General features: G+C 48.5%; 1 protein-coding gene across 1 annotated transcript; it reads left to right on the top strand.

Annotated features, from left to right (window-relative positions):
- The first annotated feature begins 567 nt into the window (after window positions 1–567).
- Window positions 568–27,637, top strand: KCNS1 (potassium voltage-gated channel modifier subfamily S member 1). Its single transcript, XM_027829524.3, has 3 exons — window positions 568–1,007; window positions 7,036–8,028; window positions 24,285–27,637. The coding sequence occupies exons 2-3, from the start codon at window positions 7,063–7,065 to the stop codon at window positions 24,738–24,740; spliced, it is 1,422 nt and encodes a 473-aa protein (XP_027685325.2). The 5' UTR covers window positions 568–1,007; window positions 7,036–7,062; the 3' UTR covers window positions 24,741–27,637.
- Window positions 27,638–27,758: the final 121 nt, after the last annotated feature.

Here is a 27,758-nt window from a genome sequence, read left to right as displayed (position 1 = left end):
AGAACATGTTGAATGTTATGCATGTTTAGTTTTTCCAATGACTACTCCACTACATGCGTGTCTTATCCCTGTAGGGCCTGATCCAAAGCCCACTGGCACCAACGGGCATTGACTTTGGTGAGCTGTGGATCAGCCCCAAAGTCTCTCTGCCCCTCTCTCCTCCTCCTTTTGGTCGGTCGTCCCAGCAGATGCCCTGCCTGTTCCAGCCTGGGGAGCTGGCTCCTGGGGCTGACTTTTATGTCTGACACTTATTGGGGGCCGTTTGGAGACCGCAGCTTGGGGAATCTCTTTCTCTCTCGGATGCACAATCAGAAACAAATGCAGCAGCTAATGACTGCGGGGGGTTATTCTGCCAGAGACCCCTTACGGGGCACTTTCCCGTTCGGACACCCCCTGTCCGAATTAATTGCCCCCCTCCCCCCGGGGGGTCCAGGCTGCCGCCCGGGCACAGCACAGCTGTAATGCAGCAGGGGGCCTGGGCACCGGCTCCCGAGCAGCCTGGGTTCCTCTCGGGGATTTGCTGCTGAGCTCACAAGGGGAGATCCGCGCTCGGCCGAGAGGGGCAGATGGCAGCTCGGAGCGCGTCAAATGCCCCCTGATCCCTAAGGAGTTTTTTCTTGCAGTGGATACAAGGGGAACTTCCAGACGGTGCCTAGCACAGAGCTGTCCGCTGGCTCCTGGGGCGGACGGGCTGGGCTTCAAAAGGCAGAGGATGGGCGCGGGCAGCCCGCTCCCGGGGAGGCTGGGCAGGTGCCTCGCGCTCACCCCTCGCAGGAGCGGCCGGAGGGAGCCCGGAGCCGGCACCGCGCAGCCCCGGCGCTAGGAGAGCAGGAGCGAGGGCCGGCCACCTCCCAGCTCCGCTTGCCGGCCGCGCGGGGCGGCCAGACAGAGGCAGGGTCCCAGCATGGAGGCGCCAGGCTCTGCCCGGGCTCCCCGGAGAGGGCGCAGGGGCTGAGGGGCTGGTCCGGGAGGCGCACACGCAGCGCTGCGGCTTGCTGGGCTGTCAGGTAAGAGAGGGGCACGCGGTGCCCAGCGCCTCGGGGAGGCTTTAGGGGCATCCCCACCCCCCTGTGCCAGGGTCTCTGCCTCCCCTCCCCCGGGTGGCACCCCCCCACACACGCACCCTGTGCACGGTCTCTGCCTCCCCTCCCCCGGGTGGCACACACCCCGTGCCAAGGTCTCTGTTTCCCTGGGTGGCACCGCCCCACACACGCACCCTGTGCAGGGTCTCTGCCTCCCCTCCCCTGGGTGGCACCCCACACTCACCCTGTGCTAGGGTCTCTGTTTCTCCTCCCCCGGGGTTGTTCTCCCCCTCCCCCCCACACACAGATCCTATGCAGGATCTCTACCTCCCCTCCCCTGGGCAGCACCCCATGTGCCAGGACACCCTAGCCCATTCCCCAGGCACAGGTGGGCTTTAGTGGCAGCATGTTTTGCCCTCCCCTCTTGCCCAGGACTTTCTGGCTGCCCGGGGCTGTGGACCTTGAGTCACTCACATGCTTTCCATGCAGAGCCGCAGGCTGAAGGAGGAGGGGGCTCCCACTAGCAATCTCTGGCACTGCTGCTTCCCACCTGGAGCAGAGGCTGAGTAGCGGGGGGTGGCTCTGGGCTGGGGAATCCTGCAGTTAATGTGGGGATTCCCAAGCAGGGTCTGGTGCTTCCCCATTGCAGTGAGGTTGATACACATTTGCTGCCACAGCCATCTGGATGGGACCCCAGGGAGAGGGGAAGCCTCTCTGAGCTGGGGAGGGAGCAGGAATGCGGATCCCCAGTCCTTGGCCCTGGGATTTTGCAGAAAACCTCAAGCTGCTCATCCCCATCTAATGCAGCAGTCTGAGCACCTCTGCCCTGGCCCCTTGAGGCACCTGGCTGAGCCATAGCATCAGCCCCTGGGAGACTGCTTTCTCCACTGGGGTCCAGGGAACCTCCTAGGGCCTGATCCCAAAGCCCATTAAAATCAATGGGAATCTTTCCACTGATTTCAGAGCAGCAGGCCTCCAAAGAACAAAGAGGGTGCCCAGGAGGGCAAAGGTTGCAGCAGGGACTGTGTCCCCCTCCCGTCACAGGGAGTGCCCATTAGAGGCAAACTGCAGCTCTCCAGGCCAGGCTCCCAATGGCTTGTTGTGCATCCTTTGACAAAGAGAAATCAGTCAGGGGAAGAGGCAGAAGGACTCTGCAAAGGCACTTTGCATGTAATAAAATTATTGCTAAGAATTCCATGAGTGCTGCTGGACCCAAAGTGCATTTCCCCCAAATAGCCCCTGCAGATCTGTTTCCTTGTCTTCACACACTAGAAAAACAGCTTAAATATTGCGGCCATGTGTTTTAATGCAATCAGCACTACCGCCCTCTCCCCACCAAGGGACATTTTACAGGTGACTTTCATACCTACTGCATCGTAATTCACGTACCATGTAAACGTTTCTAGGATTCGACTGCAGCAGTTTGTCAAAAATATATTCACAGAATTTGCAGGAGTGAGGATTTAGAAGTGAGCTACAATGAAAGGAAGTGTGCCTTAAAACTAAAAAATACCAGCCTCGCTAACTGCTTCTGTTGGGGAAATTTGCTTTTAATCTCAGTCAAAATGGGAAGCATCCATGTGCTGGGCAAAGTTTTGAAAGCTATTAATCTAAAGCACACTTTACACTTCAAGAAAAATACATATATGCATTTACTTCAGGGCTGCGATTCAAGTTTTAAGCTTCTCAGCAAGTGCATAGTACAAATTTCATTCTTCCCAATATTTTCAGAGAAAAAAGATCTTGGCCATTTTAGAATAAATGTATATACCTTCTATTTGAAAGTTTTATTTGAAAAAAGTGTGTTGTCCAAGGAAACTGTTTTAGCATGTTGTATGGATGCACTTCATATATGTATATGCGATATATATCTACTGCCTCAGACACCTGCTTCAAAAAGAGAATGTTTTCACAAGATTGTTTTTTATTTAAAAGCACAATGCATTTTTAGCATCCATCTATATGAAACTGATGACTGTCTCCTTAAAACATTTGAAATACAGTATGTAAATTTAGCAAGAAGAGACCAGCATTATCCCAATGTATTTTTCCATTAAGGTATAGATTTTTGAATGAATACTTTAAACTAATGGGGAAATTTTGCAAATTTACACGTAATTCCAGACAGTCTCATTCGTATTCATTGTCCATTGTGCTGTAAAAAAGCTCTCCAAAAATCCACGAGAAAACAAAAGCTTATTTCTCTAAGTGTAAAACAGCTCCATGTCTTATTACCTGATATTGGAGATAGTGCTTAGGTCTTGGCTCAGGGCTTTTTTTTTTTTTAAGCTGAACATTGTCACTAATGTAAGTGCAAGAAAAAAAACCAATGAAACCCCCCAGGGAGAGCCATCAAAATATTATTTACCATTGCATTTCTAGACAGTAGAGTTAAATGTGGGCAGAACTAATGTCACCCATTAGAAAACTAACATCAGAAGAGACCAGTTCAGATTGTTCATGACACTCCCCCTACCCCAATATTTTCAGTGCAAGAATGGGGATTTTCCCTCTAATACAAAAGGCTTGTGATCTCCACAGGCCCATTTTTCCCAAGCTGGGAAATAGCCAGGGCCAGCCTATCGGATGCTTTAAAGGGTGATGCATACATCTCATATCTGAAGATATTACTACAAGAAGTTATCACGTGTAAAAGGAATTCTAAGATGGAGCACAGCATTCAAATGCTTTTGACACCATCCCTGACTGCAGATGCAAACCTCTGAGCCGGCACAAGTTGCCTGTTCCCCCGAGGGCCTGATCCAAAGCCCACTGAAGTCAGCTGAAGTTTCCATTGTTTTCAGTGACCTCTGGCTCAGGACCTCTGAGCTGCTGCTTCATGGGGTGTATGCAGATGCTCAGGCACGATGTCGGGCTATGTCTCTTCCCCACAGAAGCTTGAATTCACAAGCATCCTTCTGGAAGGAACCTGGATTAGTCATCACTTCGCCACAGATGGACTGCTAGGAAGTGTTCCATGGAGAAGACTATAGGTCATGGAAATTCCATTTTCTCCCTTAAAAGTAACATACCCCCACCACCTCCCCATGTTCATATTTTTTTTTAAATGTTGATTTTGAAAGGACTCGAAAGGAAAGACACTGATGCAATTAAGCTCTGAGGCTTATCACAGACAATCGCTTCCTCCAGACATAGTGAAATGTGAGCGTTTGTTTTATGCATTGATGAGCGTGTTTCTTTAAGGAGCTGTGGCTCAGAGAGACAGTAGAGTTAAAGGATGCCTTTGCTAGGCTGTTTAGCACAAATCTGGCATTAGTCTCTCTCCCGGACCCTCCATTTCAAACCTGCCTCTGGGTTTTATTCCTATGACTAGACATGACTTGTGAAAGGGGAACTTCCAAAGTCCCTTTCAGCTTTTTTTGTGCCTACATCTCTGTTAACGGGCACACCGTTACCCACCCAAGACAAAAAGGATCCTTCTGTAGCAAAAGTTGCAGGCTCCCTGCTCAACTCCAGGCTTAGGCCATGGCCATACGTGCAGTGGCACAGCTGTATCAATGCAGCTGTGCTGCTTCTGCAGCACATCTGGCGAAGGTACTCGCTGATGGGAGAGAGCTCTTCCGTCGGCGTAACAAAACCACCTCCATGAATGGCTGAAGCTCTCCTGTCAACATAGCACTGTGCTCACAAACGCGTATGTCGGTGTAATTTATGTCGCTTAGAGGGGTGGTTTATTCATACCCCTGAGCGACATAAATTATACCAACCTAAGCTTTCGTGTAAACCAGTGGTTCTCAAGCAGGGGTACGCAGAGGTCTTTCAGGGGGTACATCAGCTCATCTAGATATTTGCCTAGTTTTACAACAGGCTATATAAAAAGCAGTAGCGAAGTACGTACACAACTAAAATTTCATACAATGACTTTTTATACTGGTCTGTATACATTGTACACTGAAATATTTATATTCCAATTGCTTTATTTTATAATTATATGGTAAAAATGAGAAAGTCAGCAAGTTTTCAATAATAAAAAAGTGTGCTGGGACACTTTTTTGTATTTTTTTAGGTCTGATTTTGTAACCAAGTCGTTTTTAAGTGAGGGAAACTTGGGGTTACGCCAGACAAATCAGACTCCTGAAAGGGGTACAGTAGTCTGGAAAGGTTGAGAACCACGGGTGTAGACATAGCTTTAGAAGTGAGAAACATAAGCAATCCCTGCCTGACTCTCAAAACATTCTCACTGGATTTCGGAGACCAGTGGAAGCCACGTCCAGCCACTCCCAGCCTTGGTGTTTTGCCCAGTGACCTATGAACCCATTAGAAATCTAAAAATGTCAAGTTCTCAATGTTCTAAAAAGCACATGTCCTGGGGATGCAGTTGTGTAACGTGGCGGTGAATAAAGCTCGGCAACGTGGCTGAAGATGTCAAGGAAGAGCTTGTGTATAAACTTCCAATTGCAAACTCTTTGCTCCTTCCCTGTCGAAAAACAGGCTCCACACTCAGAGGGTTAATATTTAATGGATATTACTTGATCTCATTCAATCCATTTCACAGAGAGAAATCACAGGTTGGCAGCACTTACAGGAACCTCAAAGCATCAGTAGCTCCACTTTGAAGCCAGCAAGCTTTGGAATATTACATTGAGATCTTTTGAAAAGAAGTTCAGAGCAGGAAAAATACCTCATCAGCAATATCCCTGGAGTTGAGCCTCTACTATCGTCACTGTGAAGTGCTGTAAGGGAATCTCTCTCTGATCAGAGCTCCAACCATTGTGCTGCACAGCAGCGTTCACTATTAGTGCCCTGTCTTTCACAGGGTATATGGCCTCTGTGTGTGGTGTGTTTTGTTTTTGTGCAACTTGTGTGTTTTGAGAGATTCACCATGTGACTGAGGCAGAGGAGCAAAGGGACTTTTTTAACACCAGGCTGATCAAAACCATCAACGGAAAACCCTGAGAAACTGTCTGTCCATGGAGAAATTTTAATCTCTGAAACTGAGCACCAATCTAATGTCTGTTGGCAAGGAGACCAGCACTCCTGGCAAAGAGACCAGCACTCCCATCCCACCAAAGGACTACTTTGAGATAGGGTGGTGTGCATCTTGCAATGCAAACCCTTGCATGTAAGCTTGAAAGAATTCTAGTGTTAGATTTTGTGCGCAAATTCTGTTTGCCCTAGCGGGCTTTATGGGTGCAGATTCGGATACCTCTGGAATCTTTAAAAGATTCTGCAGGTGTTTGTACCAACAAAGGGCAGGTGCACAGTTTTGAGAGTTCACAAGCAGAAGCCAGGTAGCCATCCCTCTGAAAGTGTGTCTAGATGACTTTAATATCTGCACTTTCGTAATTTCTGATGTTAGTGGCAAATTTTCCACCAAAAATTTCATTGAAATAGGCACATTCCCATGAAACATTCTGATTTTGATTAAACTTTATTTTCTGATGGACGAGGACATTTTTTTCAACCAGCTCTAATAAGAAAGTAAAGAGTTCTTAAGGTTGTAAGGCTCTCTGACTGGAGAATTGATGAAATGGTGATGCTACAAGAGCTGACAGTATAAACTTTAATCTACAACGAGGAAGAGGGTTTTTAGTCATACTGTTTAAAACTCTTTTCTTTGGGGGGGGGGGGAGAGGAATAAACCCTATCCAGCGTCAATTGCTAATTATCACTTTGAACAGGGGAATCACCTCCATCCTTTCAGTTAAGGTGCTGGAGGTCACAGTTAACTCCCTTATGTCTCAGTAGTCCTCAACAAAACTGGAGGCTCACATTTTGAGGGTAAAAAGAAACGTGGGGGAGGGGAGGGAGGAGGAACCTCTCCAGAAGGGGGAAAATCTTTTCAGGCCTTCTGGGTAACATTATGCAACCCCCCCCCCAATTTTAAGTCCTTTGCAGATCATCTTTAAAAACACAGGGAAAATTAATCCACTGCCACCCAGGATGTATCTGGCCCATGACTTTTAACTGAACTGCACTTTTTTTTTTTTTAAGACCACTACATAAAGAGACCGTACCTCTTTACTTCAACTGCACTGTCTATTATCTACAGGCTAAACCAGCAGCAGCTCCACTGATCATGGTCAACAAGACCTTAAACTACTGGGATCCTGATTTTGAGGACGATGTCATCAACATTAACGTTGGGGGTCTGCGAAGAAGGCTCAGCTCCAGTGCTCTTTCTAAATTCCCCAACACCCGGCTGGGGCGTTTGCTGTCCTGCGACTCGGAGGAGTCCATCCTGCAGCTCTGTGATGACTATGATGTAAGCGCCAGGGAGTTCTACTTTGATAGAAACCCAGGCTTCTTCCTATACGTGCTGCACTTCTACCAGACCGGGAAGCTGCATGTCATGGAGGAGCTGTGCGTCTTCTCCTTCTGCCAGGAAATAGAGTACTGGGGCATCAACGAGTTCTTCCTGGACTCCTGCTGCAGCTACCGCTACCACGAGCGTAAGCTGGAGAGCCGGCACTACAACTGGGACGAGGAGAGCGAGGTCAGCAGCGTGGACACATCCCCCGACGAGATCTCTGACTTCAACCACGACCTGCTCCGCTACAGCACCCTGCGCTGTGGCAACTTGCGCAAGCGCCTCTGGCTCACCATGGAGAACCCAGGCTACTCCATCCCCAGCAAACTCTTCAGCTTTGTGTCCATCAGCGTGGTGCTTGTTTCCATAGCCACCATGTGCATCCACAGCATACCCGAGTACCAGGTACTGGACAAGGATGACCACTTGCTAGACGACCCCGTCCTGCACAACCTGGAGTATTTCTGCATTGCCTGGTTCACCTTTGAAGTGTCCTCCCGCCTGCTCCTTGCACCCAACATGAAGAAGTTCTTCAAGCACCCGCTGAACCTGATTGACATTGTCTCAGTGCTGCCTTTTTACATCACCCTCTTGGTGGATGTGACAGTGGGCAGTGAGTCAGAGCTGGGGAACCTGGGCAAGGTGGTTCAGGTGTTCCGGCTCATGAGGATATTCCGGGTGCTGAAGCTGGCTCGGCATTCAACTGGACTGAGGTCACTAGGGGCCACCTTGAAGGTAAACGCCACTCTATGTCCTTATCTATTGCTGTGGTGTTTAGGTGTGAAAGATATGTTTGGTATTGCAATAAGGTGTAGCTGGTAGAGGTATCTACAGTACTTCCACTGGGGTCCCAGCTCATGGAAGCTGGAAGGTTCCTGAGGGTAATGTCACAAATCTTGCAGTATACTAAAAAAATCTGGCATGCTAGACACTGTGTGCTCCCCTTAAAATGCCTGTAGCACTTTACATCCACACACACACTGCTCCCAAAGGTACACAGGCATTCACACTTGGATTTGTAGACATGCTTCAAGGAAAGCTAACGGCCATATGATACTCCACTATGCCAGTCTCTGCCAATAAAGTACCAGAGTGGTCAGAAAGCACAGGTGTAATGGAGCCAGCGGTGTGAATCGTTCCTGGCTTCATCTGGCCTGTGTTCTACGAGCCACACGGGCCAAGCTAGCCAGAAGCCACTTAATGTTCTAATAATATGGCACATAATGTGGAGCTCAGCTGTGTGATCTACTCCCAAAACCCAGCTTCTTCAGCTTCATTCTACTTCTGTCTCCAGCATGGCTGAGGGGGGGCCTTCCTAGGAGCAGGCTGCCAGCTTGCCTGAGGCCAACGCTCAAGCACTGGTGTCCCTCCCTCTAGGGAGATGAGGAGATCCTGGGCCAGGTCAGCTCAGTCGCTCGCAATGCTCTAGTGGTCTGAGTGACTGGCTGAGGTGGGCTTTGCTTGGAGTGGCAAGCAGGTGCCAAGAGAAGGCCAAAAGACTGAAGGTACATCCAGTATAACAGGGCCTGGGACACAACAAGAGGCCCAAATCAAGGCAGAAAACGTAGCTTTTTGACAAAGAGCTGGACTGAATTCTGGGCACTTTCCCTTCTACACAGTCTGTAGTCTCTCAGGCTGCAATTCTGAGGGCTGAGCTGGAGAACGCTAGCACCCTGTCCTGAGCAGGCCAGCGGGACACAGTCCAGACAGGGAGATGCTTGAGACACTGGCAGGATCTCTTTGAGCGGACCAGGATTCAGACACAGCAGAAGAGACAGCAGTTAAGCAAGTCTGGCAGGAAGAGGAGTCTGCAGACTAGGGGCCCTCTACAGAAGGTATGCAACTCTTTACTGTTCAATGAACTGATGGGGGCTGAGGAAGAGTTTTCGGAGGTCATTACAAACCCTGCTATTAGTGTCCGTATTAGGACCCTCACGAGGCTGAAATCTCCATCCCTAACCCAGTCTCCACTCTCCTCTTGGCCATACCAGTTCCCCCCTGCCATTCTCCGTTCACCACCACATAAATAGCAGCTGCTGAGGCCTGGCCCAGCCCAACCCAGTCAGTTCAATCCTGCTGTAATTCCTCAAGGTCAGCTCCCCACTTGCCTCAGGCTCCCAAGCATTGCTGCAATACAAACAATTAATCATAATAATAGCAATCATGTATCGTCTAAACAGTAGCGACTCTTACTGTAAAAAATTCCATATTGGGCACTGTGGCCAAAACCTCTCCTTTGAATTCCATCAGCCCACATGCCAGACAGAGGCACCTAAATACCATGCAGCTGTTCTCTTTACTTGCAGACACACTTCATTGTCTTTCTAGTTACTGTTCAGAAAAACAGTCCTACTCCCCTTTTGCCAGCAAAGTGATATACATCTAAACTACCACATCCCAGGAGAGTTAGGGGAATAACTATACTGCCCGCCCCACCTACTGTCGGACAGCAAATACATCTTTAGAAAGCTAATGGAGATACCAATTAATTTCAGCCTGTATTTTTCTCCAGGCCTTGGCAGCTATGTCCAAAAAAAAAAAAAAATTCATAAAGATTCCTTGCTATCAAAGTGTGAGGCTATGAGCATATTTGCTTCCACTCCCACAGAAAAACACATACGGATGATCCTCCTATATCCTCATCCATGTGAATAGTTCACCAGTGCAAATTTATCAGACTTCCCCCTTGTTTTCTCTCATTCCCTCTTGATGGGCCCCTCTGCAAAGAGTTGTTTTCAAAAGTCTGGTCACCATTATTAGTCATACAAAATTACCATCCCATGCACCCCATATTAACTTGTCAGTACCACATACCTTTATTTTCCTAAGTGTCTGTTAATTGCTATTGTATGCCCTTTATCTCTAGCCAAGGAGACAGTCAGTACCTTCCAAGAAGGTATTAGAATTCAAATCTGAACTGAAATTGTCACTTAGCATGTTTTTACAGCACCTGGTCCATGAGTTGGACTCATAGACCCACCCCTGCAATACAAATCATAAATCCTGGAATTCCTAGGGATAGATGGGGTATCACTGTGGCTTTTAACCCTTTTCATTTCTTATTTTTCAGTATTGTGGTCACTCCAGCACAGCATACACACCAAAACCAGCCTGGGGTCAGGAGGACTGGACTGACAGTGGTGGAATGGCTGCGAAACCTGAGAAACTGGGAAGACTAATTCTTGGACATGCACAGAGACAAAAATAGTTAGTGCTAGGGTCCCAGGGACCTATATTATGATCCCCATATGTGGTTCTGCAGTGTATGGTCGAGAGGCCCCGTACCCAGACCAGCACACTTGAAAAGTGGCGTGATTTAAAATCACAAACATGTTTAAAGGCCTGAAACACAGCACATGTCTTAAGGCCCATGTTTTCAAGTGGTTTTTAAGATTGCTGTTTCTAAAGTCATAGCTCTTCTTACTTAAGTAGATAAAAATTCCATTTCTTTCTGAAAACCTGTCTCAAAAGTGAGCATTTAGCTGAGGAATCTTGCAAAGGATGGCTACAAACATAATGTAAATTGTTACTTTCTTGGTTGCAGAATTCCAATAAAGCTGTAGATGTGGGAAAGGCTCCCTGAACTCTTTCAGTATTGCAGCTAAGTGTGAATGACAGCACAACAGAGCGGGGACTGACAGGCTCATTGTATGTTATGCAGGGGGTAAAGCCTGGGGAACTAGGATTTTCCTGTGCTTTGATTCAGCCTGAGCCACTGATTCGCTGAGCAAAGTCTCTCTTGATCTACTTGTGATCCCATCAAGTCCAGCTGTAACATTTGGGAGAGATTGAAATCTCACTGAAAACACCAAACTGCTGTGTCAGATTTTAAGTCTTTTTTTTTGCTGGGCACATAAATTACAAAGTATTGTTAACATTAACTTCCTCCCTTCTGCAAGAGCACACAGCATCAGAGGAATGAAAGCCCATTGACATAAGAGGGAAGTAGGGAGTTGGTATCATCTTTGGCAAGTGGACTGATTAGCATTAGTGCCACAGAGACATGAGTGGTGAGATTTCTGCTGTTTGTTATTGTAAAGAAACTCTGGATGTTCATCAAATCACCTGGGGCCTGATCCAAAACCCATTAAAGTAATGAGCCTTCCCATTGCCTTCTGTGGTCTTTGGATACAGCTCTTGGTTCTGACAAAGCCTCTCCAGGGGACAAAGGCCCATGGGAAAGAGGATCTGCTACAAGCCAGCCCCAGCCCCACTTCACCCCAACCTAATTGTCTGCTCCTAGCTATTGTACTTTATTCTGTCCCTCCAGCCTCTTTTATTTTTATTGGCTTTCTGAACAATTGGCCCTGGCATTCCATGCTGCGAAGAGGCTGCCTGCATGAAATTGACTTCCACAAGATGCTGCCAGCGAGGCAGCAGTGGCAGCAAACATCAGAGAACCTCTCTGCTCTAATTAGCCCCTTTCAGGGTTGGAAGGCCAATTTGTGATCTGGGATGCAGCTATCATGCAATACAGGGGAGGTGCTGTATCTCATTGAAAGTCAGTGGTAATGCCTAACTCAGGCACTTTTTAAAATCCCAGTAGGCATCTATCTGTATCTTTAAATCCTAAATACCCTGGGCAAGTCACTTAGGGCTAGGTTTACAAAAGTCACACAGGAAGCCTACAGCTAAGCCAGGAAGTGCATCCAAGTCTCCCGAGTGTCAGTCCCGTGCTCTATCCAGGAGAACATCCTTCCTCCCCTTAATTCTCACTTGTGCCTGGGTGGGACCGTGATTCCAGAGTCTTTTGCCACATGGGCACAATAGAATATGCCAAGGAGTGACTTCCAGTCTTCACACTGCAGTCCCTTTTGTTTATTCATTTGTATCATCACCCTAATGTCCTAAGATGGAAGCTGAGCTTGATTTGATTTTCCTTTATTGCATTAGAGAAAATATCTTGTGTGCTCTTTTGAAAAAGCACTACCCTGACTCACGTGAAGGCCAGTTATGGGCAAACCTCTCTGGCTTTAGGGCTCCAATTTCATCAGAGCCAGTTAGTTTAGCTCCAGTAGTTGCATAGTAGGGAGTCTTCTAAAGCAGCTGGTATTGGGGTGATTATAGTAATTTCTTCCAAACCGACCGTCTCTCGTGCACATTCACTTACTAGAAGCAGCTGTGTTCTTATGGAGTTACCAAGGAGCAATGCATTTTGAAAACAAACGACTGTGCGCAGGCAGCTGCCAATTTCCAAACATGACAATCTCGGATTCCTCAAGCCCCTGTGTTCTAGTCCTGGCCGCGGTTTGTAAAACTGAAATGTCTGAGTTACAGAATCACTCAACTCCTACTTTTGTTGCCCTCCAGTAACTCCCAGTAGCTAAACAGATACTCTTTTAAAATGTGTAAACAATTTTTCTCTTGATTGCTGCCAGGCTAGGGCTGTTGAAGGTGCTGCTATGCTCCAGCCTGGAGCAAGTGTTTTATAGCCAGTTGGTAAGTCCCTGAAAGTCAGGGGCTGCACTGCACACTCTGACCTAGCTTTCCCCACAGGATGTCACGTTGGCATCCACAGCTGCAGGTGATGATAGAGGAAGATTAGCTTGTTCCTCCTTGGAATTCTTGTCAGGAGCTGTGCAGTTTCTGATCGCACTCTAAGCAAAGCCTTGTTTGTACCCTGTTGTGGGATCAGCCTCCTTATTCTCTCATCTGGACCATGGACGTTCTTTTCCCAAGTCGCTTGCTCTTCTATGTTCTTTGGGAGCATCTATATCTGTAAACACTGTTTAATGACTAAATAGCACAGTCCAGTAAAACGTGTGTAAACACACACACCAGCTGCTGGACACCTGAACATCCACATTCTGATTTCCTTCCTCCAACGGGTGAAAAGCAAGTTGGCAGGTGCCACATCACTGCGCGCGCGCACACACACACACACAAAATCTGCTAAGTACAGTCACTAGTTACAATCAGAAAGCTACTGAACTGCACCAGGAACCCTCGCATCTGAGGCATTGGGCACTCTGACTAGCATCAGGTAAGTATACCTCTTAACTCAGCTAGTTCTTAATCGCTTAATGTTTAGCTCTAGGTTGGCTGTTTTTTCGTTTTCACAGTCTGCACTGATTCATGCTGGTTTTGTCCATCTCTGTGGGTATGTCTTCACTGCAGAGCTAGCTCAGGCTCTTACCCAGGTGTTGCCCATAACCATTCTCCCATTCTCACACACACACACACACACACAACACACACACACACCCCTACCTCTCACCTGAGTTTAGTGCTTTCAACCAAGGCAAGCTGGCCTGGCTGGGGGTTTGGGTTACAGCCCAGGTTCCACTTTCAGGCTGCTAACCTACCCACTTTGCACTGAGAACATAGGCTGACTCATGTGAATGCTGATAATCCTCCAGTGCCTACCCACAATTCCCTCTGTGGGCCCAGAAGGACAGAGAAGTTCTCCCACTATTCACTGGGAAAGGATCAGAGCAGCTCAGCTTACTACAGCACAAAGAATCATGGGATATGTCCCCAAGTGTCCTAGCAACACATAATGTGGGTGGTGTGGTACAGCTACAGTAACTCAGGTAGGGCTTTGCAGTGTGGCTGCTCACATCAGGCCCAGGCTAACTTGGGTGCTCAGACCCAGTTGCCAATCACCTGAGTGAACTCTGCAGAGAGAACACCCTAAGTTTCTAGCCTCACATTTTGAACACGTGGTGTTATGAGCAGCACTTTCTCCATAGGCAGAGTTTGACTTCTGCACTAGGGTGGGGGACAGCTCCAGTCAGGTCAATGAGGCCACCCATGAGGAGGAAAATTCCGTGCCTGCCCAAGGCTTGCAGTTCAGGGGGGAGCAATGCCCCCCACTCCTCCAAACTATGCCCATGACCTTATCTATAAAACGAACACACACAAATAATTTGTGATGCAGTTAGGACTGCTGCACTCAGAACATGTCCCTGGGTTTTGTCATCTGGCTATCCACCTGCACACACATCTCTGTACTGTCCCACATTGAAAACATGTCCCTTTTAGCAGTTGGGTGAATTTATATAAGGTAAGAAAACCAAGTGAAATTGCTTCCTTTTTGCTGAATTGTCCTTGCTATACTGACTGGCTTAGCTCCTTCTCTCAGGGCTAGAAGACAGAGTGGTTGCCATCTGCCCTGCATGCACAACTCCCAAGGTGAAATCTTGGCCCTGTTGAAGTCAATGACAAAACTCTCATCAACTTTAATAGGGTCAGGATTTTTTCCCCCCAGTTTCATTTGATTTTGGAGGTCTTCACTTACTATCATTTCTGCTTCCAGAATGTCTTCCCTTTCTGACCTGAGCCTTTTGAGTTGTAGTTGTTTTTACACATTCCCAGCAGATGGACAAACCACTTCAGAAGCCATAATTGGCTCAAATTGCCAAGCAAAGAAAATCCAGTCCTATGAAGGATCAACCATCTTGGATTAATCCTTCTTTAGTCTTTGGCATTTCCATCCTATAGGAAATTCCAATATTTTAACATTTGTTTTTGTCCCAAATCAATCTGTTGACTTTCAATCCTGAAATGTTTTGTGGAATGGAAAATTCTGAAATTCAGATATGTCAAAATGTTTTGGTGTTGTCTTGATTTGACATTAATCTGTGTCACTCCGAGCTGTCATGGTACCTCATGGGAGTTGTAGGTTGGGTAACTCTTGTCCCCATGGTCCTCTATAGGCCCAGCTACCTGTCCAGACTACATCTCCCATGATACACTGTGGTTAGGTGTAACTCATGATGTCCTGCAGCAGTCCAACCAGAGGAGATGACAGTGCACCATGGGAGATGTAGTCAAACCTTGGCCTACTGAGGAGAATGGGGGCCATGAGGCACTGCAGTAGCCCAAGCACACGTAGATCAATGTAGAACTGACCAAACATTCCAGTTTGGTTTGACCAACCAAAGTGTATCGATTCAGGTCAACCTGATGCACAACAAAATTTTTCATTTTGATTTTTGTAATGGAAAGTTGCATTTTTTTGGCCAGACATCCCATGGAACATTTTAGTTTTGTGGAAAAGGCATCTTCTATTTAAAAAACCAAAAAATTCAAAAATGTTGACAGAAAAATCCTGATCAGCGCTTGCCATCACTAACCCATCTGCCCTTGTGGTCACCCTCCTGGCCTCTCCTATCACCCATCATTAGGGCCCTACCAAATTCAGAGTAATGAAAAATGCATCACAGACCATGAAATCCAGTCTTTCGTGTGCTTTTACCCTATAGCAGGGGTTCTCAAACTTTAGTAACCCGAGGACCCCCATTTTGATTTTAAAATTTGCCACAGACCTCCAAGCCCCCTACTCAGCCCCAGGCCCTGGCCCCACTCCACCCCTTCTCCCAAGGCCCCTGCCCCACCCCACCTCTTCCCCCCCTGCTCAACCCTGCCTCTCCTCTGCCCTGCCTCTTTATGCCACCTTCCTTGAGTGCACCCTTTCCCCCTAATCCCTGCCAGCGCCTCCTGCACGCTGGGGAACAGCTGTTCCCCAGCACTGGGAGAGAGGGGGAAAGAGTTGATCAGTGGGGCCGGTGGCCCCAGATATGATTCCACCCGTTCCTCCCCCTCCCTCCCAAGGCCTCCTGCACTCTGTGGAACAGCTGTTCCCAAGCGTGCAGGAGGCAGGGGGAGGAGTTGAGGGGGAGGGCCCTTGGACCCCCTGGAGTATCCTCGCAGACCCCAGTTTGAGAAATGCTGCCCTATACTATACAGATTTCTTGTGGGAGACCAACGTTTCTCAAATTGGGGGTCTTGACCCAAAAGGGAGTTCCAGGGGGCGGTCACGGTATTCCCACCCTTACTTCTGTGCTGACATCAGAGCTGGGCAGTCAAAGCGGCTGTTGGCCGGGCGCCCAGCTCTGAAGGCAGCGCCCCACCAGCAGCAGTGCAGAAGTAAGGGTGGCAATACCATACCATGCTACCCTACTTCTGTACTGCTGCCTTCAGAGCTGGGCAGCTGGACAGTGGCAGCTGCTGACCGAGGACCCTGCTTTGCAGACAGCAGCGCAGAAGTAAGGGTGGCAATACCATGCCATACCATGCCAGCCTTCCTTCTGTGGTGTGCTGATAGCGGCTCTGCCTTCAGAGCTCCTGGCCAGCAGCTGCCGCTCTCCAGCTGCTCAGCTCTGAAGGCAGTGCTCCCGCCAGCAGCAGCGCAGAAATAAGGGTAGCAGTACCGCAAACCCACCTATAATAACCTTAAGAAGAAAAGGAGGACGGGTGGCACCTTAGAGACTAACCAATTTATTTGAGCATGAGCTTTCATGGGCTACAGCTCATGCTCAAATAAATTTGTTGGTCTCTAAGGTGCCACAAGTCCTCCTTTTCTTTTTGCGGATACAGACTAACACAGCTGCTACTCTGAAACCTATAATAACCTTGTGACCCCACCACAACTCCTTTTTGGGCCAGGACCCCTACTATTACAACACTGAAATTTCAAATTTAAATAGCTGAAATCATGAAATTTATGATTTTTAAAATCCTATGACCATGAAATTGATCAAAATGGACTGTGAATTTGATAGGGCCCTACCCATCATCATTGATCCATCCTCCTTCAATCACATACTGGTGCTCTCTTGCTAACCTAAGTGTTCAGGCAAGCAACAGCTGCTGAATGCTATCCTTACAGATGGTACAGAGATTGACTTGGTCAGCTACACTGGGAAGTTACTGTTGTGTTAGTTTTTCCCCATGTCTAAGCTACTGGGGCTATTCCGGTAACACATAGGACTGGAATGGAACTGCTTAGTCATTAAGTCCAGCCCTCTGCTATCACAGGTAGCCCTGTCATATAATCATGTTCATAAATTGCTCAAGCATTAGCAGTGAGCTCTTGAGTCTTATGTGACCAGTGCATGTTTTCAAGGTTGCTGAAAAGAGTTATTCTCTACTGCCATGCACAAAGACCTGTTAACAGTAAGGCCCAGCAGAGGCAGCTGTGTAATCCCCAGCACAGCACTTGATATTTAACACCAGGGCCTCCTCTTTCTTCAGCCCCCTTTCAGATGCTGGCTATAGGTTCTATCACGTGTACAGCACCATAGGTTAGCATGATGGTTGCTGCTTTCTTCCCTTCATTTATACCCTCAGGACTCAGTCCTGTTCCCAGGGCATGGACGCACATCATGAGCCCCTTGTAAGATCAGCTGCTGCATGTTTGTACTGTGCAGGCCCTGGGGTGCAGTGAGGTGCATGACCTGGTTATTGGAGAGCATGATCAGGCTCTAGATGGAGTTGGTCAGTTGTTACTGCAGAACAGGAGCATTGGTCATTTACTCTAATTCAGGGGGGGCGGGCAACTGCAGTTGCAAGGTGTTTCCAAAACAGCTGCACAGAGTTAAGGTGACAGCTACATTAAGGAGGTGCCTGGTGTATTTTGTAACTTAAGAAGCAAGTCTGGTTGCTGTACACAGACACCTGCAATAATGCATGTTGGGGCCCTTTGCTTTCTGGTATCTTGCTTCTCTGTGCTCCAGATCAGAAGGAAACACATTTTAAAACTCAGTTGTGTAAAAACCATTTCCTCCTGTGCTTACCTTCTGAGGAGTGAGGTTAGGGTCCTGGGATTCTGCAGCAGCTGATGATACCTGCCTACAATGCTGTATTTTAGCTATGAGTGAGAAACACAACACCCTGTGGGCATGAACACTGGCTTTAACAGATCAAAAGCCTTCCTGAGCATGGACAGGGGAAGTCTCACACTTCCACAGTCCCCAGCTGGTGTTTCTGCACTGTTGCCTTATCATTGATTTTCTGATTTAAAAAGTCAGAGCATAAAAGGATCCATTTGAATGAGCAGTTCTGTTGCGCACACATGCGATACTGACACACACACGAGTGATGCCATCACCTCTAAGTATCTGGGGTGGTGAAGTGGCACGGATTCCTCAGCATTGCATGGAAACCCCTGGAGAAGTCATGCTTCTTTTCCCGCGTCAGCAGGCAGAAACAGGGGGGAGTGGCTGTTGTCTCAGTGGTGGCGGTCCATCCAGTCCTCGCCAGTTCTGTGTTAGTTCAGTGTCTGATACACACTCTTCTCAGTGACAACAGTCGAGCGGGCATCGCCTCTTCTTTGGTTTGGAGACCTGAGCAAGGCAGAGCCAGTGTGCAGGTTGGATCACAGAAACCCCCTTGGGAACTGCCAACTGATGTGCCGAGACTACTTCTGCCCCGGCAGCTTGGGACTTCAGTGCCCTGCTTAGTTTGAGCCAGACCCGCTAGCCTGGTGCAAACCCAGATCCAGGTCTGAACCACATTCCACAAACTGCAAGCTTCATTAAAAGCAGCTTAATCTTTAACACTGATGCCCGACTGCCAACGGGGTTCAAACCCCAAATAAATCCATTTTATGATGAGTGGGAGGGGAGGGGAATTTCTTCTGTTTTAGCTACTATCTAGTGCTTTACTGGGGGTGGGGGGGTGTCAACTTCACAGGACAAGGAGCGTCCTGTGAGAGCCTCCCATTAGGAGTGATTCTGTTCTTGTGCTTAAGGCATCAGAGAGAGTCAAGCAGGGGTGCAGGAACAATTTGTAGCGTGGGGGTGCCAAGAGCCATTGAACCAAACTGTAAACCCTGTCTATAATGGAAACCACTTCATAGATGCTGGAACTAGGGGTGGCTTGAAGTCAAGTGGCAGTTTTGCTTACTTCCAGGGACATCTGGACAGACTAGGATTCTCTGACTTCTTTCTGGCTGGTTTCAGGCCCCGGAACAGCTTGGAGATGACGTTGGTCTGTGTGATGGATGGTCTCATTTGAGTGATGGATGGGAGACAGTTTTCCATACTGATAATGCCAGGTCTTTTGAGACCATTGATCGCTAGCCAACGTTGAGCTGCCTGTGTGGAGTCTGAGTAGCTGGGGGTGGATGGTGCTGTGCTGTGGCTGTGAGTGCTGCTCTATGGATAAACCGACTCCAGGGCTCTCAGGTCAGCACCTTTCACTGACACTAACATAGGAAAGAGCAGTACTGAATAAGACTGAGGGGGAGTGACTCCCAGCCTGAGAGGGGCTTGGAAAGTTGGGGACTGTGTTTGCGTCAGGGGAGCAAGTGTGATGCAGGGGGAGCAGGAAGAGAAGAAAAGCGAATGGAGATTAATCTCATTTTGTTTAATATCATTCTGCTGAAAGGTGTTAATAGATGCCATTCAGCAGGTCTCTGATCTATAAACTGTTACAGACCTGGTTAAAGCCTAGGCATCCTTCATTCAGGCAAAATGGAAGGAGCAATTAAATACTTCTTTATGTTGTGATAACTGAAACAATAGGAGGCTACTGTCCAAAGCACTGGGACACGCTGCAAAGCTTGAATAGGGCTCAGGCCATGTCTACATTACAGGTGCTGCAGCATAGCATAGGAGACACTTCCTGAAGCGACAAAGGGGTTTTCCCATTGCTGTAGGTAATCCACCTCTGCAAGCAGCAGTAGCTAGGAAGACGGAAGAATTCTTCCATCGACCTAGCTGTGTCTATATGGGGAGTTAGATCACCATAGCAACAGCTCTCTGTTGTGAATTTTTCACACCCATGAGCATCGTAGCTATGTCAAGCTAACTTTTAACTGTAGACCAAGCGTAAGCCATGTGGTCTGAGGGATTGCCCTAGGACTGGTTGCACATGCAGGGGTTCAGGGATTGATAGGCGTGAGAGAGAAAGCCAGCAGAGAAAGCAATGTTTCCAGTGTTTAATTACCACATTGTTAATAATTTGCACCTTATTTCCAAGCTGAATTTGCCTATCTTCAACTTCCAGCCATTGGATCATGTTATACCTTTGCTAGACTGAAGAGCCCATTATCAAATATTTCTTCCCATGTAGGCACTTAATGATTGTAATCAAGTCACCCCTTGACCGTCTCTTTGTTAAACTAAATAGATTGAGCGCCTTGCATTTATCACTCTAAAGCAGATTTTCTAACCCTTTAATCATTCTCATGGCTCTTCTCTGAACCCTCTCCAATTTTTCAACTTCCTGTCTGAATTGTGGACATTAGAACTGGATACAATATTCACAGAGCCAAATACAGAGGTAAAATTACCCAGATTATCCTGTTTACCTTTTAAAAAATATTGGCACACCATTAGCTTTCTTCCAGATTTCTGGAACTTCCCCAGTATTCCAAGACTTATTGAAAATCAACATTAATGGTCCAGTGAACTCCTCAGCCATCTTATTTAAAACTGTGAGATGTAAGTTATCTGGGTCTGCTGATTTACAAAGGATTAACTTTAGGAGGATGTTAAAACAGCAGCTACTGAGTAGAATGGAAAGAGTTATCATATGATATGACAACATCATTTGGTTCCCCGCCCCCCAGAGAAATATTTAGTGAACACTTCTGCCATTTCTGCATTATTAGTGATAATTCTATCGTTTCCATCTCGTATTGGATCAGTACCATTGTTAGGATTCTTTTTGTTCCTAATATACTTGGAAAAAACTCATTGTCCTTAACTCTGCTGGCCATAGAGTTCTCCTGGTTAGGAAAATGCTTTATTTCTGTCCAGTGAAACCTATTTCCAATCGACTTAAGCTAAACCAAACTAAACCACTCTTACACTGAAATGAATGTCCCACATGGCCTTTGGTACAGGTTTAATTATCAGTTTAAATTCACATCTTAAGTGATACCAGTGTGACTACCTTGTGTAAACAAGCCCAGTAGAAAACATCCCATCTTTAAAGATTTCCATCTTTTTCCTGTCCTGCCTTGATCTACCAAGACTCAGGAAAGGACTCCAGATCAGTGCAAGGTAACTATCCCTGGGGGCTGGTAAGTGACAATAGATGACATGCTTCTGTCAAAAGCAGCCTGCCCATGTTTAAGGAAGGAGGTTGTTAAAAGGAAGAAGCTGTCACTCTGCCTGTCAGCTCCCCTTGGGATCATACAGCAAACATTGCCAGGTGAATAGAAATAAATCTCCACCAAAAGCCTGAGCTTATTCAAAAGGTTTGAAAATGTTATCAGCCTCAGTTAGAGGAGCAAAGTGGGTTCATCAGTTCAGTCAGTACAGCTCTCATTAGCCATTTCTCCAACACCCAGTAGGATGGGGGCTTTCTCAAGTAAACAGCCCTTCCCTTGCTAGGTGCAGTCCCCCTCACTCCTATTCCTTCCCAAGAACACAAGGCTTCCTCTCCTGCCAACAACACAAGAAAATTATTTCAGTGGGGGAGAAACTTCCAATTAGAAGATATCCAGAGTCCTGCCAAGATAAAAGGAGAATGTGTCCAAGTGTAATTAGAGGAGACCGTATTATCAGGGGTGATGGGGGAAGGAGTGGGAAGCCCCTCTATTTAGAAGCTTTTCTGGGAAGAATATTTTTCCTCTCCTCCCCAAAGGCCGAGGAGTAGAAGCTGAAAGTAATGTAATGATTGCTATAAAAAGGTTAGAGTACAGTATTGATTCAGGAGGCTGCGTCCCATTAGCTCCAGGTGTAAATTACATACATATCCAGAGAGTTTATTTCCTGTAACCCTTTCTCTGCTGCATTGACCTCTGGATTCTTGTGCCTTGATTAGTTCCTCCTGTAGCAGCCTCCCCTCACTACCCTCTGTCTCCATGTTGTGTAGGATGAGATCTGTATCTCTGAGCTGTCTGCACTGCTCTGTGTTTTGACTTCCATGTGCTGTCGCTGTGCTACTGTCCCTCCCGATTTGTCACTTAGTCCCTGCCTATAAATAGCAGGCTGCCCGATAGCTCTCGTTCAGCCCACGTGACTCTGTATTCCTCCCCTCTGTTGAATCGCGCCCGCTATTTCCCACCTGACATGTGACAGCACGACATGCAGCGGTGACATTGACGGATTGACACGCTACGGACCTGGCCTGTTGGCATGACAGCAGCTCAGAGTGGTTGGTGCGTGTGCAAGGCGCCCTGCCCACAGCAGCCTCTCTTGAGACGTGCACATGGCAGTTGCCGAGCAGAAGAGTCCTTGTCCTCGACTCTTCTTTGCCCGAATGTGGCAGCAGTGCCAGGAGCACTGCCAAACCGTGCTGATGAAACCAAACCCTCAGCCCGCGGAATTAACAGGGCTCCAGCCTTGAACCTTGACCACCCCTTGTGCTTCCCACAGCAGAGGCAGCGACCCCAGGCCACAGTGGACCCGGGTTTGACTGTAAGTTGTCAGCTTCCAGCCATCACTCACTTTAAACTCCAGTGGAGTGCCAAGTCCAGGGGAGTGGTGGATACCCATCACCTCTAAAAATCCAGCCATGTACATTGAAGGCCTAAAGCTGCAGGTGGGAGCCTAATTTTAGACCCCCAGGTTTGAAAATGCCGGTCAGTGTTATCTGTGCTAAAGAAGTGAAGCCTACAGCATTTAAACCTCCTGTGGCCTTCACTCGCAGCCTACGTCCCACCTCTAAGCCTCAGGGGGCAGAGGAAACTGGAAGCACTGATAGGCTTGACAGTGGTATGGGGTGTATCGTACGGCTGGACTGAGTGGGTCAGGGGGCAGGACTGAGCTGCTGGTCGTGGAAAAGAGTCTCTGGGGCTATTCTGATCTCTGCCTGTGCCCCGCCTGCCTTCACCCCCGCAGTTGCACCTGCGCTTCTTTCACCCTCCATCCTCTTTCCAAGCCCATCACAGCTGCCCCGTCCATCTGCAGTTCCTGCTCACGCTGCAAGTTGCAGTGTGGGACCTTTGGAACAGCAGCAGTGAGCAGATGTTTGTGGGGCTCTAGAAAGCACCAAAGTCACAGAGACCCCATTAATCTAATGCAGGGGGCTTGCATCAGTTCTAAACTCAGACACAACTCCCCTCCCCCTGGCCCTCCTAGCTTGGGAGTTCTGTGAAGGCAGAATGCTCTGCTCCCGAGGACAGGGAGCACCCTGCATTGCTCCACAGCTCCCCAGGAACCTAACTTAGCAATGGTGACACACTGGCTCTAATCTTCTTCTGCCAGAAGGATGGATCCGTCCCTCATGGGGTCTGGTGGTATGGAGGGGGTACAAAGAATCATCAGGAGGCTCCCAGACAAGCCTCCCATGAAATGGCAGTGACAAACAATGAGAGAAAACCACACTAGCCTTGCCTGGCTCGTGCCCTTCTCTTGAGCTGTACAGCTGCTGGCAGGGCCTTGCTCATTGCCCAGCATCTGGCTCCATGGAGGTGCTTCCTTCCTATTATGAATGCAGGCTTACAAGTGGTAAAAGGGAAGAGAATGACAGATATTGATTCGCTACTGGGAAATCAATTGTGTCCCTGACAAATGCTACAGACCCCAGACAGGTTCGCATCTCAGCTGCATACAAACCAGAGTCTAGTCTAAAGCATCAGTGGACACTCGGGCCATTTGGACTCCAGTAGCTCAGTGCAGAAATTCCATGAGCGCTAGGCAGGAGACTCACTGGTCCCTCCCTGGTTCATTCCTCCTTCACAGTAACCCCACTGGAAATGGCCAGGGCTTGGCTGGTTGATCCTGCAATAGGCAGGAATTGGAATCAGCAGCGCAGCTCGAGTCAGAGCTGGAGAGGTGCCCCAGCAGGGCATGGATTTCAGGGAGCCTCAGTTGCCCCCATATGTAGCTCAAACTGGTGCCAGCTCTTGGATAGACGGCAAGTGAACACTCTACCCAGCAGCTGGCTGAAGACTGCCAATTGCAAACAATTAGAATAGCACGAAGCTCCCGCACCCAACAAGTGCAGAATTCTGTCTCCAGCTCGGCGTCCCACATTCCCAAAGAAATGCCTTTTCCCCATATGGTGGGAACCTGAAATCCTCTACTGGAATATTTAAGGTGCCCACACACCAGAGAGAAGGGAGAGAGACTGCTAGTTCTAATTCAGTGGGATGGATTCCCGCCTTCCCGTGACACCAAGGCAAAGAGCAAAGTTCCAGGGAAAGAACATGAGACACAAGGCAGGAGAGCCAGTCGGAATATTAGAGAACGAGAGGGAGGGATGTCGGAAGCAAGCCTGGTTTGTATTCATGCTCATTAGGTCTTGTTTTCTGGCCCCGTAGACAGCGTCAGGGCCTCTGCTGACTCTCCCTTTGCTTTGCCTTTCAGCACAGCTACAGAGAGGTGGGCATCCTGCTGCTCTACCTAGCGGTGGGAGTCTCCGTGTTCTCTGGAGTGGCCTACACAGCTGAAAAGGAAGAGGACGTTGGTTTCGACACAATCCCTGCCTGCTGGTGGTGGGGGACAGTCAGCATGACAACTGTGGGCTATGGCGACGTGGTGCCAGTGACCGTGGCCGGCAAGCTGGCAGCTTCGGGGTGCATTCTGGGCGGGATCCTGGTGGTGGCTCTGCCCATCACCATCATCTTCAACAAGTTCTCCCACTTCTACCGCAGGCAGAAGGCCCTCGAGGCTGCTGTGCGGAACAGCGACAAGAAGAAACCTGAGAACTCTGAGAATTATCCCAGCCAGAACCATGACTCAGAGGCTCTGGGGGACGCCTTCCAGGCAGAAGGCAGAGAGGATTTCCATGACCTGACCAGAGACGCCCTTCCTGCTCACTGACCGTACTGAGGCTAGAGAGTACGGCTCCTCTCTGGCACCTTCTGTCCTGGAGACGCATGGCAGCAAGGATCTGGTTTGTATGGTACTGTCCCTTCTCCCCTCACCGCCTCTCTCACTGGAAGTGAACAGGAGCGGAGACTGCAGACCTGCTCACACAGTGCATCGTCCTTCTGCCAGGATGATGAAGCTACCAGAACTAGAACAAGAGTGACTCTGTGGTGCCCAAGCTATCCGGACGTTCATCTGGCCTTCCTTAGCACTCCACACAATGTTGGACTTCATCCTCTGCCGAGCAAGGGCCATTCAGAGCCAAGGGCTCAAAGCAGTATGCTCATCAGGTGCCAGCTGTTTGTCATCTTGAGTGGGGCAGCACGCAGCAGCTGTACCCATTTGGGCACTTCTTGAATTAACCATATTTACTGTATTAATGGCAATGCTGTCAGTGCCCCCAAAAGGACCTATAAGCGGGTGCCAGGAAATTTGGAATTAAACATAATGCACTTAGAAAAGGAAACCAACGGAAGAAACAGGGAGACCTCAATGTATCCAACTAGCCTCCAGGAATGGTTCCCAAAGTCCTTGGTTAGCTAAGGGCAATCATCCTGCAGCCTAACGTTCTGTCACTGTCCATCATAATGTTAATGCCCAGCCCCTAGTCCCCTTCCCCGCCCTCCCCTAGAGAAGAAGTGAAATCCAAATTGCAATAGTGTTCACAATGGATAAAGTTGCCAAAGGAGGGGGGTGGAATTCATGGCCTCACAATGTCTTCTCTGCAGCACTGAAGTGCGATGAGTAAGCCCATCTCAGACCTGGCTGGTTGCCTTGTGGGTATACAGTCAGGGCTGATATAAACGCTGGGTCCCATCCTCCTTACAGCTTCAGTCCCGGGAAAAGCCTAAGCTGGTCATATCCTTTCAGTGAATAAAGAGGAAAAATAAGGGTGATAAAGTTAATGGGGCCTAGATACCATGGTGAGGGGCGTACCAGGAAAAGAGAGAGAGAGAGAGAGAGAGTTACATAGGATGTTCTGTTTTACTCCTAATGCATAGCTGAAGCTGGAATCGTCCTCAGGTGCCCTTGGAAGGACCCTCATCTCAGCGCATGCATTTGCTTTCATTAGTGACATGCAGTCATGACACTTGCTGTGTTCAGAGCATCACCCCCCCAAGGAGCAATGTTCTGGAGAGAGGCAGAAGGCTGGGTTTGCCCTGGGCTCTCTGACACCACATGGGAAGTCCTAGGAGAGATCTCAGTAAGGCTGTGAGATGACTTCATGTTTGCCAGCATTTCCCACATGTTCCCCAGCCTGGCACTGAGCCACATAGCATACCTGTGTGAAACTGGCATGGTGTGCATTGGCCAGACAGCCAGCAAACCCACTGCTCACACCAAATCTGCCCCAAGAGATGTGTAGAGAGTGTGTTTGTTGGCAGAGGTTGCCAGTGCTCTGATAGGAAAGCCCAGGAGAGAGCAGCTTTGCAAGAGATTTGACAGATGTAGCAAGAAGAGGCAATGTCATTGCTGTATGCGTGATACCCTAAAGCAGAGTGATAAACCATGTCCTGTACCTAGACACATGCTCCATGATCCCTATAGGGTTTTTTGCCTTCATTCTCACAGCTTTCTACCTCTGGCGAAATTGCCGAGTACTGGCCATTCCGCTGTGTGCAGTGACTGTCTGCTGCAGGCTAGTTACATAGTGAAACAAAACTCCAATGCACTGAACTGCTGGACAGGATAGTCTGCTGTGTCTGGGCAGGGCTTGTGAAATCTCCACACTTAGTTTTGGTTCCAAATTCAGCCATCTCTCGCTGACCCTCCCCACTGCTCTCCGCTGCCTCCTTGGATGTGCTCCAGTCCTTTCTAACTCTGTTACCCTCCAAGGCTTTTCAAACACCTCTGTGGCCCTTCCAGCACCCACCCCCCTGAAACTCCTCATTCACATGGTCTTGCTCCACTCCCCGCTCCACACCTGCATACAGAGAGTGGCTAACGTCCATCCCCAGATCTCTGCCGGGATGTGTTTTTGGTTCCAGAGACACATTTTCAGAAGCAGCCAAGGCCTTGTTTTGCTCATTCCGATCCCTAACTTTTAGAATGTAAGTTGCCCAGCACGTTCTTGCACCGTCACTATCTCCCTCCTGAACCCTGCTCACAAGCACAGGTGCTCATCGCTTAACACTCCTGCACCCCCATTCCTTATAGCAGAGTTTATCATTTAGCTTAGCAGAGCCCAGCTGGGAGCTAGCTCCAGAACACAGTGTGGACGTCCAATGGGTGATCTGACTGACCCCAGATTGAAACAAGAAACCAATGACTACCATGTGTGGCCTCCGATTTACCAGCTCACTAATGGATAGGAAATTGGGGTGGGGGGGGATTGCTGGCAGTTCCAGCCCTCAATAAGGCTAAGCCCGGAATGCAGAGGGGGGGAGTAAACCATCCCAGAAACAGTCCTTGTGGGTTAAGGAAGGTTGAGACACGTTGGCAGAAGGAAGAGAGCACATGATGAGGGTGGGGGGAAGTTCAGACACTGGTTGTCTGTGCGTTTAGCAGAGTTTCAGGCTCTGCCAGGCTGCACCTTTCACCAGCCACAACATTACTTGAGAAAATGCTAACTTGATTATGCTATTCCAGCCCTGGACTCCCTGCCCCCAGCTCTGCTGATGCCCCTCACTTCTGACTTGTACCCCCCTGCTATTCCATTCCTGGGCTCCAGCATGCAGCGCAACCCATCCTCTGCAATCCTGACCCGGACACACACACCCCATTGCAGTTCTGCAGTGTCCCTGTCCCAGTTGCCTGCACTTCTCAGGGCTGGGATGTGGTGCCAGGGCAATGAAGACATCAGTTCTCTAGTATCTCCTGAAAACTCATCACTAAGGCTAAGATTTTGTCTCAGGTACTTTTAGTAAAAGTCATGGACAGGTCACGGGCTGTGTGATATTTTATTGCCCGTGACCTGTCCGTGACTTTACTAAAAATAATCGGGGGGCGAGGGGGGCAGGGCTAGGTACG

The sequence above is a fragment of the Chelonia mydas genome, chromosome 13 (assembly GCF_015237465.2).
Source record: "Chelonia mydas isolate rCheMyd1 chromosome 13, rCheMyd1.pri.v2, whole genome shotgun sequence".
In the NCBI taxonomy this organism is placed as follows: Eukaryota; Metazoa; Chordata; order Testudines; family Cheloniidae; genus Chelonia; species Chelonia mydas.
Note: the sequence above shows the minus strand (reverse complement) of the source record. Positions and strands in the feature narration are given on the sequence as shown.

Coding starts and splice junctions, on each gene's coding strand:
- KCNS1 (XM_027829524.3), top strand. CDS start 7,063: ATGGTCAACAAGACCTTAAACTACTGGGATCCTGATTTTGAGGACGAT. Junction 8,029..24,284: donor CACTAGGGGCCACCTTGAAG/GTAAACGCCACT, acceptor TTTGCCTTTCAG/CACAGCTACAGAGAGGTGGG.